Source organism: Gigantopelta aegis, chromosome 1, assembly GCF_016097555.1.
Source record: "Gigantopelta aegis isolate Gae_Host chromosome 1, Gae_host_genome, whole genome shotgun sequence".
Classification (NCBI taxonomy): domain Eukaryota; kingdom Metazoa; phylum Mollusca; class Gastropoda; order Neomphalida; family Peltospiridae; genus Gigantopelta; species Gigantopelta aegis.
The window spans coordinates 30,716,029-30,734,383 of record NC_054699.1 but is presented as its reverse complement, the minus strand read 5'-3'; the positions used below and the strand labels follow the sequence as shown (position 1 = coordinate 30,734,383).

Here is an 18,355-nt window from a genome sequence, read left to right as displayed (position 1 = left end):
CTACTTGTATGTGTTAATAGTGTGTTCATCATATACAGGAATATTTTACAGTTAATAACTTCTACTTGTATGTGTTAATAGTGTGTTCATCATATACAGGAATATTTTACAGTTAATAACTTCTACTTGTATGTGTTAATAGTGTGTTCATCATATACAGGAATATTTTACAGTTAATAACTTCTACTTGTATGTGTTAATAGTGTGTTCATCATATACAGGAATATTTTACAGTTAATAACTTCTGCTTGTATGTGTTAATAGTGTGTTCATCATATTACAGGAGTATTTTACAGTTAATAACTTCTACTTGTATGTGTTAATAGTGTGTTCATCATATTACAGAAGTATTTTACAGTTAATAACTTCTACTTGTATGTGTTAATAGTGTGTTCATCATATTACAGGAGTATTTTACAGTTAATAACTTCTACTTGTATGTGTTAATAGTTTATTCATCATATTACAGAAGTATTTTACAGTTAATAATTTTTACTTGTATGGGTTAGTATTGTGTTCATCATATACAGGAATATTTTACAGTTAATAACTTCTACTTGTATGTGTTATTAGTGTGTTCATCATATTACAGAAGTATTTTACAGTTAATAATTTTTACTTGTATGTGTTAATAGTGTGTTCATCATATTACAGGAGTATTTTACAGTTAATAACTTCTACTTGTATGTGTTAATAGTTTATTCATCATATTACAGAAGTATTTTACAGTTAATAATTTTTACTTGTATGGGTTAGTATTGTGTTCATCATATACAGGAATATTTTACAGTTAATAACTTCTACTTGTATGTGTTATTAGTGTGTTCATCATATTACAGAAGTATTTTACAGTTAATAATTTTTACTTGTATGTGTTAATAGTGTGTTCATCATATTACAGGAGTATTTTACAGTTAATAACTTCTACTTGTATGTGTTAATAGTTTATTCATCATATTACAGAAGTATTTTACAGTTAATAATTTTTACTTGTATGGGTTAGTATTGTGTTCATCATATACAGGAATATTTTACAGTTAATAACTTCTACTTGTATGTGTTATTAGTGTGTTCATCATATTACAGAAGTATTTTACAGTTAATAATTTTTACTTGTATGTGTTAATAGTGTGTTCATCATATTACAGGAGTATTTTACAGTTAATAACTTCTACTTGTATGTGTTAATAGTTTGTTCATCATATTACAGGAATATTTTACAGTTAATAACTTCTACTTGTATGTGTTAATAGTGTGTTCATCATATTACAGGAGTATTTTACATTTAGGAAAGTGTTCATATTACAAGAGGAGTATTTTACAGTTAATAACTCCTACTGGAACGTGTTAATACATATAGTGTGTTCATCATGTGATATCACATAAAACAGAATGTTTTAAAATTAATAACCACTAGATGTATGGTTTAAACAATATTTATTCCCAATTATAATGCTGGTTGGGGATTAGCCAACAGACAAAATGCCTATATCAAGGCCTCTCCCTACAATTTGAAAATGTAATTCAGGTTTATACAAGATGACAGACCAATGGTAAATTCAATGATTCCAAATCTTAAAGGCATATTCCCACGGGCAAGTTTACAAATCTGTTTGCAACCCCAGGTCTACCAAGGATTATAAATAAAAGTAACCTTGATTACCACTGAGATGAGATGGAAGAAAAGGTGAGTTATTTCTATAGTCATGTGACAATCTGACATCCACTACCGTATATCTTCGCCTGTAAGTCGACCCTGCCTATAAGTCGACACCCCTTTCTCTGGTAATACAATCAGCAATATTTGCTTTGACCCGCTTATAAGACGACCCAGTTTCTGTGGCAAGTTGTTCTTGACATTATTAAATGATGACAAACATATCATTCTTATTATATATATAATTATATACCGTATACTTAAATCTTTAATTAGCAATATTACTTTGAATTCAAATAAGTCTTTACTTAAATATTTCATAAAATTATGTGTTATTATATGTGCCTTGTATTTACCAGTTCCAGATTATTATTTCTACAATTTTATAAAGTTAGACTATGATTTTAAAACACGGTCTTGTTACCATAAGGATGTACAAAATGTAGGTTACCGTAGTTACACGATTCAATGGTGTGTTGGATGTTTTTTTGTTTTTGTTTTTTTTGTTTTTTAAAGAGATTTACGTGCACATTCAGAGCAAGCTGTTGTAGCACACGCCTATCCTGGCCACAGGGACCGGCCTTGGCCGGTTCCCTCTGTCCAGGACAGGAAAGGGTTGGGGGAGGGTTGTAGAGAGGGAACGCCTGCACTGGCAAGTGCAAGGGAGCACCAGCAGTCCAATGTTGGTGGCAGGCTGGGGGTATTTGGTGCTATGGAATTTTGAAAGTCCCGTAGGATTATGTCAAAGAGGAAGAGGTGTGCGTTTTACATGAAGGAAATTTGGCGCAATTTTGATGGTCGTTCTAATTGAAATAGTGAAGAGAGCCAATAGGTTTTGCTTTTAGTATTCCGAAAGTGGCATGGATGTTTTAAAACAAGATGCTATTTATTCAAAGTAGGTAGATACATACACTGATGGAAAAAAATAAGGGAACACATCAAATTGTAGACCAAATTTAATTCACGAACTAGCGTAGTAATGTCTGTACCTCATACCAAGTTGTAATGTGGGATTGAATGTCTGTAGTGTTGAATATGCTGCCTATATGTTCCCAGTCAATTTCTGACAATATCAATTGATTTTTGATGCAGTCTTTTTATTTTTTGTTGCTATCTGTGTGATCCGTTATTTCTTTCCATCAGTATATATGTCAAGCATCTTCTTAATCCGTGTTACAGTAATTAATCTATCTGTAATGTAATCTGTAAAATGTGGCCAGCATAGAACGATAGATATTTGGCATCAATTCAGGAATTCCGAGTATGTGATGAAAATTCTGGATTTTTCTGAAAATTCCGGAAAGTTGGTCAGCCTGTAGAAGTCTGCCAGTTGATTGTTTACTTTGACAAACCTCTGATTCTTTTGAAATAATGCAGCCATTATGATAATTTATTTTTAGGCATTAGCCTGTTGGCCATTGCCAAACCATTGTATTTGATTGCAGAATAAAATATTGTTTAACCCAATTTAGTTTTTGATTGTAAACACATTTTATTGTAAAAGCAACAAAGGATTGGGCACAAGTTTGCTAACATATAAGTCCCTCTCTAATTAAGTTTGGAAAATTACTTAATTGGAAACTTAAACAGATTTAGTATATTATAATTTAAACTATAATTATCTTATCTTTTTTTCCAGAAAAAGCTTTCCTGCGATGTCCTGCCTATCTTCAGTCTATGATCATATGTCTAAAGGCCATAGAACAGAACAAGGTTGCCTTGCTAGCAGACATCGACCCAACTCTGGTAAACTTTCCTTCAGTTAAAACTGTGTACGGCTGTATAAGACTTCTAGGGAATGCATGGAATAATTTAAAGATACAAATTATATTTTTTTTTAAATATTCAAAATATATAAATGAATTTTAGATTATAAATATAAATAGAGAATAACTAGTTAATGATGTTAGATATCTGCTTTATCCTGTGAAGGTAAGAATGGGAAATTCCGCGAGGCTCTGCCGAGTTAGAATTTCTTCTCATTCGGCCTGAACAGGATAAAGCAGATATCCGACGTCAGTAATTAGTTATTATCTTTATCCTGCAGACCATAAAAATTAATTGAAAAAGCTATTATTTCAGCCACATTGAACGATGATCTAGAGATCAAATGAGCGATTTTGTAATGTAGTCTTATGTGTGTGACGTCACATGAGTGATGTCAAAGGTCATATCCTGTTAGTAGCAGGCTATGACTTTGCTTTAGCCGTCATCATATTCTGTCAATAGAAACGGTGGTTGCAGGATAAACTAATATAATTGTTCTTCATTATGTAGTATCATGGAGTGAATCAGTAGACACGCACATCAATAGTCGCTCACATCACTTTTTTTTTCTAAAGTTTGCGAGCATGCGCTAACCAGTGACGTCACATTTATCAACAAATAAAAAACCAAGACTTCCTGGTCCACTCAATAGAATATATCTAAAATGAAAAACATTTTGATAAGTGATTTACATCATTTGTTTTTTCATCAATGAAAAGTCAGTTTTCTCTAATGCCAAACAAATGTCCAGAGATGGAAATTGCCGAACATGTAACAAGAATGCGCGACTATTTGTTATGTTTTATGTAGTATGCCAAAACAGGGTTCTGTTTAAAAACTTGCTTTGGCAAATGAATTCAGCAGTAAATATTAATAATAAGACAAAGTGTGGACCAACTAGGTAAGTAAATAATATTTATTTTATTGCTTTTCGGTTACTTTACTATTTGTCCTTATGTGTGCAACTATTGACTACTTCCTCATTCCAGGCAGTGCACCATGACTGGTATATCAAAGGACGTGGTATGTGCTATCCTGTCTGTGGGATGGTGCATATAAAAGATCCCTTGCTACTAATGGAAAAATGTTGCGGGTTTCCTCTCTAAGACTATATGTCAAAATTACCAAATGTTTGACATCCAGTAGCCAATGATTAACAAATCAATGTGCTCTAATGGTGTCATGAAACAAAATAAACTTTCACTACTGATTACTTCAGAAAACATAAAGAATAGTATTTGTTAAATAATGTTTTATCAGGGCTTGAAACTCGCCAAAAAATATGGTGGCCCAAAAAATAATAATGGATTTTGGCAAATTAAGGTAAGTGAACCATGAACCACGAGCAAGATTATAATTCGAGCCCTGGTTTATATGACAAGTTGTTTCGAAACAAATAACTAGTGGGATATCGCTGTCTAATATCAAAAATATCTCACTGCGTCCTCTTCATCAAGGCAAACTGAAGATCAGTCTGCTGAAATGGTGCTAGGCAAGCAACCACATGCAGTTTCAAATAAAATAGATTTTAAAATGTATTGTAAGGCAGTCGGTTTGCTGCTCTCCTAAAACTCTCCAGGCGAGTGTGGAGGGGAGTGAGTCTGATCACTCGCCTTTTCTAGTGAAGACTGAACAGTGCTTCTGGATTATGGTAGCCCCACTCCCATGGCTAATGATATTCAATGCTGGGCTAGTAAATAACTACCATTGCCATGCCCAACAGGGCTTCTAGATTATGGTAGCCCCACTCCCATGGCTAGTGATATTCAATGCTGGGCTAGTAAATAACTACTATTACTATGCCAGATGGCTAGTAATTTTTTGTTGTCAAATGTTGCAGTTAAGTCTATATTTTGTAAATATGAATATCATGCCCCCCCCCAAACACCCCCCCCCCCCACCCCCAATGTTAATGTTTTTAAAGCTCTATCTCCTTCTTTAGGTAACATATCTAATTATTACTATTATTTAGTAAAATTGCTTTAACTTAAAGTAAAGTAGGGCTAGTGAATTTTTAATTGTGGCTAGTCAATTTTTTTAAATCACTGATCCCATGGCTAGTGGATTTTATAAAAATTCTAGAAGCCCTGCTGAATATCCTGTATTTGATTATTTTATATTCCAGCTGAGTCAAAAATGTAAGAAGCGTTGTCACGCCCGCAGTGCGTCACTCCCGATAAATAACGTTTCCCGTAACCACACGATGAGGACGCGCGACAGAGGTGACATGTATGCACTGGCCCCGCCCTTCTCGTCGCCGAACAGCTGCGAATCTGTCCTGTGTACGTCCGATGAGCATGCAGTGCCAGTCAATATAGGTCAGGAATGATGCTGTATTATAAAATACTTTTATTATCCACATGGCTCAACATAACCGAGTTAATAATAATGATATAAAGCACACGTGTAATAACAAGTGTAATGACGTAATTTTGGGAAGCGACGTCATAACATGACGTTGCTTCTCCAGTCCTAGCTCAGACTGGGCATTTGAAATATGACTATCATTTCGTCGTCTCCTTCTAGTTGTGGCTGAAATATTTTGAGTTGGATCCTGTTATTCATAAAGAAAACAACAATAATAATATGGATAATAAAGAAATTATTACACTCGCGTGTGAGTTGTACTGATTTTACGAAACTCGTGTCAGGATTCATGTATTACCCTTACTCTTGCTCGGGCAATACAAAAATCCTGACACACGTTTCATAAAATCAGTACGACACACAAGCTCGTATAATAATCTCTATGCGTTGTATTTTTAAATTCACTGACTACACTAATCTACGATTACACGAAAATTAGACCAGCACAAATAAAGCGATTTCAGGGTAACCACAATAATAATATCAGGGTTTCTGCCAGAGGGTAAAACGGGTATGGCACCATACCCAAACATTTTGCAGATGTAATTTTAAAAAAGTTAGGCTTTTGACAAAATTAATGACTCTTATCATTACTGTATGATTTTCTTAACCCTAACTCTAAAAACCTAACCCATTTTCTTTCTGGGAGACAGCAGGTGCATGCAGCACACGTATTGTAAAATATACAATTCCATAGCGCCATACCCAAACTTTTTTTTTTGGCAGAAACCTTGTGTCACATACAGTATTAATTTCTTATAGCAACTGAAGGGGCGGGATGTAGCCCAGTGGTAAAGCGTCCACTTGATGCGTGGTCGGTCTGGGATCGATCCCCATCAGTGGGCCCATTGGGCAATTTCTCGTTCCAGCCAGTGCACAGTGACTGATATATCAAAGGCCGTAGTATGTACTACCCTGTCTGTGGGATGGGATGGTGCATATAAAAGATCCCATGCTGCTAATTGAAAAGAGTAGCCCATGAAGTGGCAAGAGCGGGTTTCCTCTCTTAATATCTGTTTGGTCCTTAACCATATGTCTGACGCCATATATAACCGTAAATAAAATGTGTTGAGTGCGTCATTAAATAAAATATTTCCTTCCTTCTTATAGCAACTGATGTTATGCATATTACACTACAAACTCTTCTTTTTTTTTTTACACCAGTTTGGAGTACTGGCTCAAGCAAAAAATAGCTTGAAATGCCACACTTATTAAAATACTTTAGGGTGGGATGTAGTCCAGTGGTAAAGTGCTTATTTGATGTACGATTGATCTAGGATCTATTTCTGTTAGGCTATTTCTTGTTCCAGCCAGTGCTTTAAAACTAGTGTAACAAAGGTTGTGGTATATACATGTATTACACCTTAAATATGCAATACAGCATATGCTATACCAAGTCTATATAAAAAAGATACATGTACTGTATGTGGAGTATTTATATATGCTCATTCTGTTAATAGCCCTGATGGTGTATTTTATAGTTTGATCCAGGCTGTTGTATTATTTAGAAATGTATCACAAAAGACAGATTTCATAGCCTTTTTAAAAACTGCATTAAACTCATTCTGTTAATAGCCCTGATGGTGTATTTTATAGTTTGATCCAGGCTGTTGTATTATTTAGAAATGTATCACAAAAGACAGATTTCATAGCCTTTTTAAAAACTGCATTAAACTCATTCTGTTAATAGCCCTGATGGTGTATTTTATAGTTTGATCCAGGCTGTTGTATTATTTAGAAATGTATCACAAAAGACAGATTTCATAGCCTTTTTAAAAACTGCATTAAACTCATTCTGTTAATAGCCCTGATGGTGTATTTTATAGTTTGATGCAGGCTGTTGTATTATTTAGAAATGTATCACAAAAGACAGATTTCATAGCCTTTTTAAAAACTCATTAAACTCATTCTGTTAATAGCCCTGATGGTGTATTTTATAGTTTGATCCAGGCTGTTGTATTATTTAGAAATGTATCACAAAAGACAGATTTCATAGCCTTTTTAAAAACTGCATTAAACTCATTAATAGCCCTGATGGTGTATTTATATAGTTTGATGCAGGCTGTTGTATTATTTAGAAATGTATCACAAAAGACAGATTTCATAGCCTTTTTAAAAACTCATTAAACTCATTCTGTTAATAGCCCTGATGGTGTATTTTATAGTTTGATCCAGGCTGTTGTATTATTTAGAAATGTATCACAAAAGACAGATTTCATAGCCTTTTTAAAAACTGCATTAAACTCATTCTGTTAATAGCCCTGATGGTGTATTTTATAGTTTGATCCAGGCTGTTGTATTATTTAGAAATGTATCACAAAAGACAGATTTCATAGCCTTTTTAAAAACTGCATTAAACTCATTTTGGGGCGGGACGTAGCTCATTGGTAAAGTATTCGCTTGATGTGCGGTCAGTCATTGGGCTATTTCTCGTTTCAGCCAGTGCTCCACAACTGGTGTACCAAAGGCCGTGGTATGTACTATCCTGTCTGTGGGATGGTGCATATAAAAGATCTCTTGCTTCTAATCGAAAAGAGTAGCCCATGAAGTGGCGATAGTGGGTTTCCTCTTTGATTATCTGTGTGGTCCTTAACCATATGTTTGACGCCATATAACTGTAAATAAAATGTGTTGAGTACGTCGTTAAATAAATCATTTTTCTTTTTCTTTCTTTGTTTTATATATAATGGTTTAAAAAAACCAATTATTGGAAATAAATGGACAGATTGTGATGGTTTTGTTTTATTGGCAGGCTCCAGTCCCGATGAGTCGAGGAATACAGCCAAGCATGCTCTTCGAACAGTTCTGAACAAGTCAGGAGGGGAGTCACTTCCCCTGTCGCGAACAACACCGTCTTTCAGTTTCTACGATCGAATTCACAGCGATCCTCTACTCAACATGGAGTTCGTTCCAAGCCCTCCCGGGCAGGAGAAACCACTATCCATATTACAAGAAAATGATACAAAATATACCGACACCACATCAAAGAAAAAGAAGACAATTAGTAGATCTCAGTCTTATGGGCATTCTAGTTCCACGCTGATCAATAAGAATGGAAATTCGTACTCGCTGGTTTCTGAAAAAAGGGGTTTGAATATTTCAAACAATTCTGATGACGTGACAGACAGTGTTCCCAATTATGCGAGTGTTGCGAAGACGAGAATGGCCAATCAAGGCATGGGACACAAACGGTCTCAATCAGACATGAGTCCGACCAATCATGGAGGCAGCAGTGGTACTAACATCCAATCGCATTCGAAGTTAGCACAAGCAGCCTCGTTTCCATCTGTACCTCAGTCAATAAAAAGAGGTGAGTCATCTATAGTTGTTATTTCTAAATACCATGTTTTTGATCATTTATAATGGTGGTTTTGTCAACACAAAGGCTGTATGTGCTGTCCTGTCTGGGACATTGCAAATAAAAGATCCCGGGCTACTCAAAAGCTGTGATATGTGCTGTTCTGTCTGGAAAAGTGCAAATAAAAAATGTAGCTGGTTTCCTTTAAGACTGTCAAAATGACCAAATGTTTGACATCCAATCACCTATGTTTAATAAATCAATGTGCTCTGGTGCTAAAGAAAATTAACTTTTGCTTTAATTTTTACTTTGCTGTAAAGAAAATAGTGGAAATACATCCAAGTTCTGAATGTTAAAGTAAAGAATAATACAATTTTGTTGCACCTAAATTGGTGATTATCATCAAAAGATATTGAAGAATTGTTTGTAATAGTAAGAAAATTAATGTGAATGATTAAATAATAAAAATATATTAGAACGGAACTTTAAAGAACTGTAATAAAATTAACGTTTTACAAGTTTTTTGTTTTTGTTTTTTAAATTAAGAAGATGAAGAAGAAGGAAAAAAAATGCTAGCATGATTTTTCTTCTGCCTAAACCCTTTAAACCTCAGTTTTGACATTTTTGTGACATAGCCTACCTGTATCCCAAGCCATTGTTGATCCTATGCATTGTGTGAAATTATATTAAGAATATTAACTATTTATTGTTAACTTGTTTTATTTAATTTGTCCATAGTGCCCAGTCAGCGATGTGAAGGTCTGTTGCTGCCTCCTGCTCAGGGACAGTCTCTACGGAGTTATCTTTCCTCTCAGGACTTCCACACTTGTGCTAATCTCGATAAGGTTTGTTGTTTTTTCCACTTCTGGAAAGAACATGCATGACTCTTCAATAAAGCTATGACTATGATTGAGAAATAGTCTACTTAAAATGAGTTTGATCATGCTTGAATAGTGATTGAAGTTTCTCTCTTTATCCTTTTTCTCTCACCTACCTATTTCTGTTTAGTTACCCCCATGCCCCGCCCTCCCCCCTCCATGGGAGCTAGACATAGCCCAGTGGTAAAGCACTCGCTTGATGCGCAGTAGGTTTGGGATCGGCCCCCGTCAGTGGGCCAATTGGGCTATTTCTCGCTCCAGCCAGTGCACCACGACTGGTATATCAAAGGCTGTAGTATGTGTTATTCTGTCTATGAGATGGTGCATGTAAAGATCTCTTGCACCTAATCCAAAAGAGTAGCCCATGAAGTGGCGACAGCGGGTTTCCTCTATCAATATTTGTGTGGTCCTTAACCATATTTCCGACGCCATATTACCGTAAATGAAATGTGTTGAATGCATCATTAAACAAACCATTTTCTTCCTTCCTTCTTCCTTCCCCCCTCCACTCTCTGTCCCTATCTCACTGTAGCCTTGTAGTAAAGTTTATGATTGAAAAAAGTCTTACATTTGATCATACATCAATAGTGTACTCAATTAACCTTCAGTAAAGATTATAATTGAGAAATGGTTTACTAAGACTGAGTTTGATGTTGTTACCAGGAGAATGCCCACTTCAGTATTTCGGAGGCGCTGATCGCAGCGATAGAGCAGATGAAGTGGAATCATATTATCTCCCCTTCCCAGCCCGGCATCGACCCTGACGAGGACTCGGATGAAGAGATTCAGCAGCTAAAACAAAGAATCAGAATTCGGCGACGCGAGAGGATGAAAGAGGTATTAGAAAACCCCTTTTTTTCAAGGTACCATCCAACCAACAGAGTCTTTTTATTGACTAAAATTACGTATTAAATAAATATCTATCTAATCAATCAGTTTCTGGTCATCAGGATGTTTTTAGTAGCTCAAACTTTATTTTACTTCCAAGAATATGTAAATAGAGGATAATAAATGAGTCACGAGGGACATACATTTGATAATAACTGGTACCGAGTTTGTTATTCTGTTTATTACCTCAGCTATTTTTTCTCTAAAAACCTTTATTTTTCACACACATGCACGAAGGCCAACCTGTATAGAAATGATGTAAACCACTTTACGCACTGTTCTGAGAATTACTATAACGTTGTAATTTAATCATGTTCATAGATGATTTTCAAAAACACAAGTTCTCTTTATTCTGCTTCAAAATCTAGAATGAATTGCATTAAAATGACATTTTGTTATACATTTAACACCAAAAAACAGAGAGCCGAAAACGCAAGCTCTTTAAACCATATGATGTCATTTTGTGTGTTTGTCAAATCATGATGTCATATTTAGTACCGACAAAGTCATTGGTTTGTAATGGTCAAATTGTCCAATAGTATTGTTTGTTAGACCAATGCAGAATATTTCTCACTGAGAAAATATGGAAATTATTTACCTTGTGCATGTGTCGTACTGATTTTACGAAACTTGTGTCAGGATTCATGTATTACCCTCGCTCTCGTTTGGGTAATACAAAAATCCTGAGACTCATTTCCTAAAATCAGTACGACACACAAGCTTGTATAATAATCTCTATATAAACACTGCTCCCCCCAAATACACACACACAAATACACACACACACACACACACACACATATGCGTGCGCGCACACACACACACACACACACGCAACATACATGTACGCGCACGCACACACATACATACACACACACACACATATGTACACTTAATTCTTTGATAATATATGACATGTAAGATGTAAAACAATTGTTGGTTTTCAGAGAGCCCGAGGCTTCCCAGCATGCAGTGATGGCAAAACAGACAGTAAGTGTTTGTAAATTTGTCCTAATTCATGACAGCAATAGTAAACAATTACAGGTGAAAGTAAATTTAGTATAGTTCATGCATGATTTTTGTCAACCAAAGTTAAGAGTTCCACACACATATAACCTCCATCATTAACAATGAGCTTATATGTACCGCATTTCTTGTTCAATTTAATTAATTGGGAAATTCCTACTTGTTAATGGCCAATATGTTATACATCAAACAATCACTGTAATCGTACAAACTGACCAAGAATATTTTTTAAAATGCTATTCAAGCCAGTCTCAGTTAATTTATTTACTGGCTGGTAGGTATTGAAAAACATTGTGACTTCTTATGTAATGATAATAATGTAGTAAAATGTATGTACCAATGACATATTGATGTGTGAAATGTTGTAAATGCAGTGTTCAGTAGTAGGCAGTAGGCAATAGGCAATGATTTTGTGCAAATATGACTGCTTTCATCTACGTTTAATGCTTACAGTTCTATAGCTACCTACATTCCAATCTAATTAAAATTAGCTCCACTATTATATGTGGATCTAACAACAGCCCGTTGGAGCTCATCAAAACCTTACTTACAAAATCATACCAGTGATTTGAAAAGAATTTGAAAACATTCGGGATTATGCCGAGGGTATAGGAAATGATTCAGGTGAATTACAAAGTATGCCGGAAACTATTTGCAATATAAAATTTTATATAAAATTCGTTTCAAGACGAAACAAAAAAACGTGATGGTATAGCCATAAAATCTGTTTGTACTAGTATACAATCCTGAGTTTATTACTGCACTTTTCCCCCTGTTTTTTCAATGTTGAAATAGACCAACAAGTTCGCCTATTGCATAAATAGTCTCCCCCGATATTTCTAGAATTTGTATGCTCCCGAATAACGCTATAAAAGGCGAAGTGTAATTGGTCAATATTAAAATTGTTATTTATAGATGAAATGTCACCTGGACATGGGAGTCCACGCAATGCTGTTAGATCTACTGGTAGACCAGTAGAGCTAATTTTAATCAGATTGCCTACATTCTCTCTCCCTGAATGTGATGCCACAAGATATGAATGCCTCGTATGAGAGCAGCCGGTTGTGACAAGACAAACATTACTATTTCATCGGTTGCTAAAATGTTTATTTTGTTTAATGACACCACTAGATCATATTGATTTATTGATCATCAACTATTGGATGTCAAACATTTAGTAATTCTGACATGTAATCTTAGAGAGGAAACCCACTACATTTTTCCATTAGTACCAAGTAATCTTTTATATGCACCATCCCACAGACAGGATAGCACATATCACGGCCTTTGATATTCCAGTCGTAGTGCACTGACTGGAACAAGAAATAGCCCAATGGGCTTACCGACGGGGATCAATCTTAGAGCGACGGCGCATCAGGCGAGCTCTTTACCACTGGGCTATATCCCGCCCCTAGCTGCCTTTAGACGCAGTTGTTACTAGGCAACATTAAAATGTCGTAATTTGCCTTTCATTGCCTACTCTGCAATATGCTCTCTTCACTTGATTGGTCTGCATGGCCTAAAATAGCAGTCTTCAGAAAGTGAAAAGCAGTCCATGTTTTATACCTAGCAGGTAAAATGGAAATTCACCAGCTAAAACTACATGAAAAAAAAATCACTAGTATTTTTCAAGAGACAGACATATATATATATATATCTATGTGTATGTGTATGTGTATGTGTATGATTATCTTGTCTGTTATTTAGTTCATGATTGTAGGATGTAGCCTAGTCTTATAGAGCTCGCCCGATGCGCATTCGGTCTGGAATCGATCCCCGTCAGTGAGCCTACTGGGCTATTGCTTGTTTCAGCCAGTGCACCACGACTGGTATATCAAAGGCTGCGGTATGTGCTATCCTGTCTATGGGATGTTGCATATAAGAGATCCATACTACTGATGGAAAATTGTAGCTGGTTTCCTCTCTAACACTATGTATCAAAATACTAAATGTTTGACATCCAATAACCCATGATTAATAAATCAATGTGCTCTAGTGGTGTCATTAAACAAATTTTTTTTTAACTTTAGTTCATGATTCTTTTGTAGGTTAATTCCATAATGATCTAAGTAATCTCAGAAGTCCTAATTTTTCACACACCCTCCTAAACCCTCCCTACCCCATGCTGTCTCATTTTCAGCAGGTCATATATTTTTCTTAGCATGAAATACATCTGTTGGCCTGCTTTAAAAACAAAATAAAAATAGCAGGCCATATTTTATAGTTGACTTCCTATTTCATTGGGGCTGGGCTTAGCCCAGTAGTAAAGCATTCGCTTGATGCGCGGTCGGTCTGGGATCGATCCCCGTCGGTGGATCCATTATGCTATTTTTCATTCCAGCCAATACACCAGAACTGGTATATCAAAGGCCGTGGTATGTACTACCCTGTCTGTGGAATGGTGCATATAAAAGATTCCTTGCTGCTAATCAAAAAGAGTAGTCCATGAAGTGGCAACAGCAGGTTTCCTCTCTCAATATCTGTGTGGTCCTTAACCATATGTCTGACGCCATATAACTGTAAATAAAATGTGTTGAATGTGTCGTTAAATAAAACATTTCTTTTTTTCTTTGTCTCGTACTGTTTGGTACTTTTAGAAGATAAAGAACAAGTAGGCTGTATCTATTCTAGACAATGTGTTTGCTTGTCCCTCTGTTTATGTAGATGTGTCTGTTGCTTTCTGTGTTGTAGCCACGGCAACCAGCACTTCCTCCTCTCTGGGCACTTCGCATGACTTGTTGTCTTTTTCAGGTGTGTTTTTATTTTTATTTCACCGATTACATACAGTGGTAATAGAGAATATCATTTATCTTACAAGTAGTTGTGAATGTAACATAAAGGGTATCTAACAGTCACAAATATAGTATTCTGTTTTCTCAAAAAAAACAGATCATGGAGCAATCAGTTTCAGTAGTGCTCATTTCAGTGGATGGTTCAGCTGTGATTGGTATGGCATCTCTATGGAGCAACCATTCGGATGTCTTTTAATTGATATTCAACATGTGAGGGAGATCACTGTTATATTACAAATCTCACAGTGTTCTCTTCTTTCAGTTCTGTAAGAAAAACATGAATGAAATCTACTTCATAACAATAGAAAAAAAGGAACACAGAGATCATCCTTCTCACTTGTAAACATTTTATCTGTCAAGTATAACAGTATGGCAGAAAGCTTTCTGTCACCACAGATTACCTTGACTGATTTACAATATTTTATATGCAGGATAGCACATACCAAAGTATTAAAATACATCAGTTGTGGAGCACTGACTGATTACTGCACCTCCAGAGCTCATAATGTATTGATGCCACAGATTGATTTGTTGTTTGTTTGTTTGTTTGTTTATTTAAATTTAAAAATTGCTGATTTGTTGTTTTTTTCCCCAGACAGTTCCAATTCTAGTGATGAATTTGATGATTTTGAAATTTCACGTAAGTACTTGAAACCATTTAGGTAACTATTAAAATGTTTGTAGGCAAACATTTATACCCTATAAAAGATTGGTGTTGGGGGGGGGGGGGGGGGGGGGGGGATTATTTATTTATTTGATTTTTTTTAGCTTACTATAATCATTCAAGCTAATTTCATTTATTACATGTATAACCTGATAAACCTTTTTAAAAGTGTATTATTATTATTAAATTATTATTATTATTATTTTATTATTTTAATATAATTTAAAGTTAGATAAAAAAAAAACAAGAACAGAGTTACAGCTGAAAACTATTGTAAAAGGTCAATTATCACAAGTCATTTGAGCTGCAATTTACATTTTATATATTTTTATGACTATTTTTATTATTAATTTAAACTTTCAAACTTGTTCAACCATTCTTTTACCTCTCATATGCACAACTATATTACTTTTCCCATGCTTTGTATTGGTACTGTTTGTTCTTCCATTACATCTGTGTTAAAAATACTTGATCAAAGCTATATCTCTTGCTGTATATAAATATTAATATTAAAGATATACATGTATGTTTGTCTATGCAATATTATTGACTATTTCATCTTGCAATACGAATAGCTTTCAAAGATAAAAACATACAATATAAACATAATTATGGATGTATAAGATATTAATTATTTATTTAATTTGTTGCATGAAAAGTCTTAATAAAATACTGAGGTAATTTATCAAGTACAACTAAATTCTGTAGCTCTTAATGAATTAACAAAATTTGTGAAATAAACTATCCGTGAATTGACAAAATTTGTGAAATAGACTATCTGTGGATTGACAAAATTTGTGAAATAGACTATCCGCGAATTGACAAAATTTGTGAAATAAACTATCCGTGAATTGAAAAAATTTGTGAAATAGACTATCTGTGGATTGACAAAATATGTGAAATAGACTATTTGTGAATTGACAAAATTTGTGAAATAGACTATCCATGAATTTACAAAATATGTGAAATAGACTATCTGCGAATTGACAAAATTTGTGAAATAAACTATCCGTGAATTGAAAAAATTTGTGAAATAGACTATCTGTGGATTGACAAAATATGTGAAATAGACTATTTGTGAATTGACAAAATTTGTGAAATAGACTATCCATGAATTTACAAAATATGTGAAATAGACTATACGTGAATTGAGAAAATATGTCAAATAGACTATCCGTGAATTGACAAAATTTGTGAAATAGACTGTGTATTGAGAGTTGAATTGGAGTTTGAAATAGACTATCCATGTTTCCCTATGTGAAATAGACTGACGTGAATCATGTCAAATGACTATCCATGCATTAATCAATGAGTGACTGGAGTTTTAATGTGTCCATGTGTTGATTGTTTTTTTTTGTGTGCATGGTGATTGTTTTTGTCTGCAGTGTCGGAAAGTATCGGTGACGAGCGGTCTAACTTGTTTAAGATGAGTTCCGGTGGTCTGTCCCTTTCCATGGCTTCTCTTTACTCTGGTAGGAACTCAAATATGAAGATAATAAGCATTTTTATTACCCATGTGGATAAAAAATATCTTGGTTCATATCGAATCCTTACATCCCACTATAATGTGAAATGTACTTACTATACATGTATGATGACATCATACAACCTTACCAGAACATGAACCAAACAAGATTAGTGTTATACAGGAACAAATTTTATAATAACTGGTACCAAGTTTGTTATTCTATTTATTACCCCAGCTATACCCCAGCTATATTTTCTCTAAAAGCCTTTATTTTTGACACACATGCACATACATGTATAGAAATTATGTAAACCACTTTACACACTGTTCTATACACTTTACACACTGTATTGCTATAACTTTTTTAACAACATTGTATTTTAACCACGTTCACAGATAATTTTCAAAAACAAAAGTTCTCTTTATTCTGTTACAAAATCTATAATGAATTGCATTAAAATGACCTTTTCTTATAAATTTAACACTTAAAACAGAGGGTTGTGAATGCAAACTTTTAAAATTACATGACATCATTTTGTATTTTTGCCAAATCATGATGTCGTCATATTTAGTATCGACACGGTCATTGGTTTGTAAATGTCAAATGGTCCAGTAATGTTGTATGTTACACCAGTGCAGAATATTTATCACTGAGAAAATATGGAAAATGAGTGACCGCTGGGGTAATAAAATAAGTTATTAAACTCCCTACCATTTCGTATGAAGTTTATGTCCCTCGTGCAATAATTTTTATTGTCACTCTCTAAAGCTTGTGACAATTGAAAATTATTACACTCAGAATATAAACATGATATGAAATGGAAGCTTGTTTAATATCTTATAAATCTTAGATATTTTTCTAATTTTCATCATTTCTTCATCCCCCAAATATTTTTTTTGGGTTTTCTTTTGGGTTTAAATTTTTAAAATTTATTGTGTCATTCCTTGCTATGCACTGCTTGATTGAATCCTGATCTACCTGTTAATAGCAGTTATCAGTTGGATATTAAAGATGCTATATCATAGATACAAGTGTAATATTTCTATATTTTTACATTTATTTGTATTAAATAACTACAGATTAATCAGTGCTATATCATAATCACAAGTGTAATATTTCTATATTTTTACATTTATTTGTATTAAATAACTACAGATTAATCAATGCTATATCATAATCACAAGTGTAATATTTCTATATTTTTACATTTATTTGTATTAAATAACTACAGATTAATCAATGCTATATCATAATCACAAGTGTAATATTTCTATATTTTTGCATTTATTTGTATTAAATAACTACAGATTAATCAATGCTATATCATAATCACAAGTGTAATATTTCTATATTTTTGCATTTATTTGTATTAAATAACTACAGATTAATCAATGCTATATCATAATCACAAGTGTAATATTTCTATATTTTTACATTTATTTGTATTAAATAACTACAGATTAATCAATGCTATATCATAATCACAAGTGTAATATTTCTATATTTTTACATTTATTTGTATTAAATAACTACAGATTAATCAACCTTA

At 34.1% G+C, this 18,355-nt stretch overlaps 1 protein-coding gene across 2 annotated transcripts in view; it reads left to right on the top strand.

Moving 5' to 3' along the window:
* Positions 1 to 18,355, top strand: part of LOC121373600 (run domain Beclin-1-interacting and cysteine-rich domain-containing protein-like) — a 67,519-nt gene that overhangs the window by 31,301 nt on the left and 17,863 nt on the right. The window contains exons 4-12 of one of the 2 annotated variants that reach the window (XM_041500295.1): positions 3,297 to 3,403; positions 5,550 to 5,742; positions 8,544 to 9,101; positions 9,828 to 9,934; positions 10,631 to 10,804; positions 11,803 to 11,845; positions 14,573 to 14,632; positions 15,269 to 15,313; positions 16,723 to 16,809. In XM_041500295.1, the coding sequence (XP_041356229.1) occupies positions 3,297 to 3,403; positions 5,550 to 5,742; positions 8,544 to 9,101; positions 9,828 to 9,934; positions 10,631 to 10,804; positions 11,803 to 11,845; positions 14,573 to 14,632; positions 15,269 to 15,313; positions 16,723 to 16,809 (1,374 nt within the window). The remainder of the gene's footprint in view (positions 1 to 3,296; positions 3,404 to 5,549; positions 5,743 to 8,543; positions 9,102 to 9,827; positions 9,935 to 10,630; positions 10,805 to 11,802; positions 11,846 to 14,572; positions 14,633 to 15,268; positions 15,314 to 16,722; positions 16,810 to 18,355) is intronic. The other variant, XM_041500303.1, reaches the window with a different exon arrangement.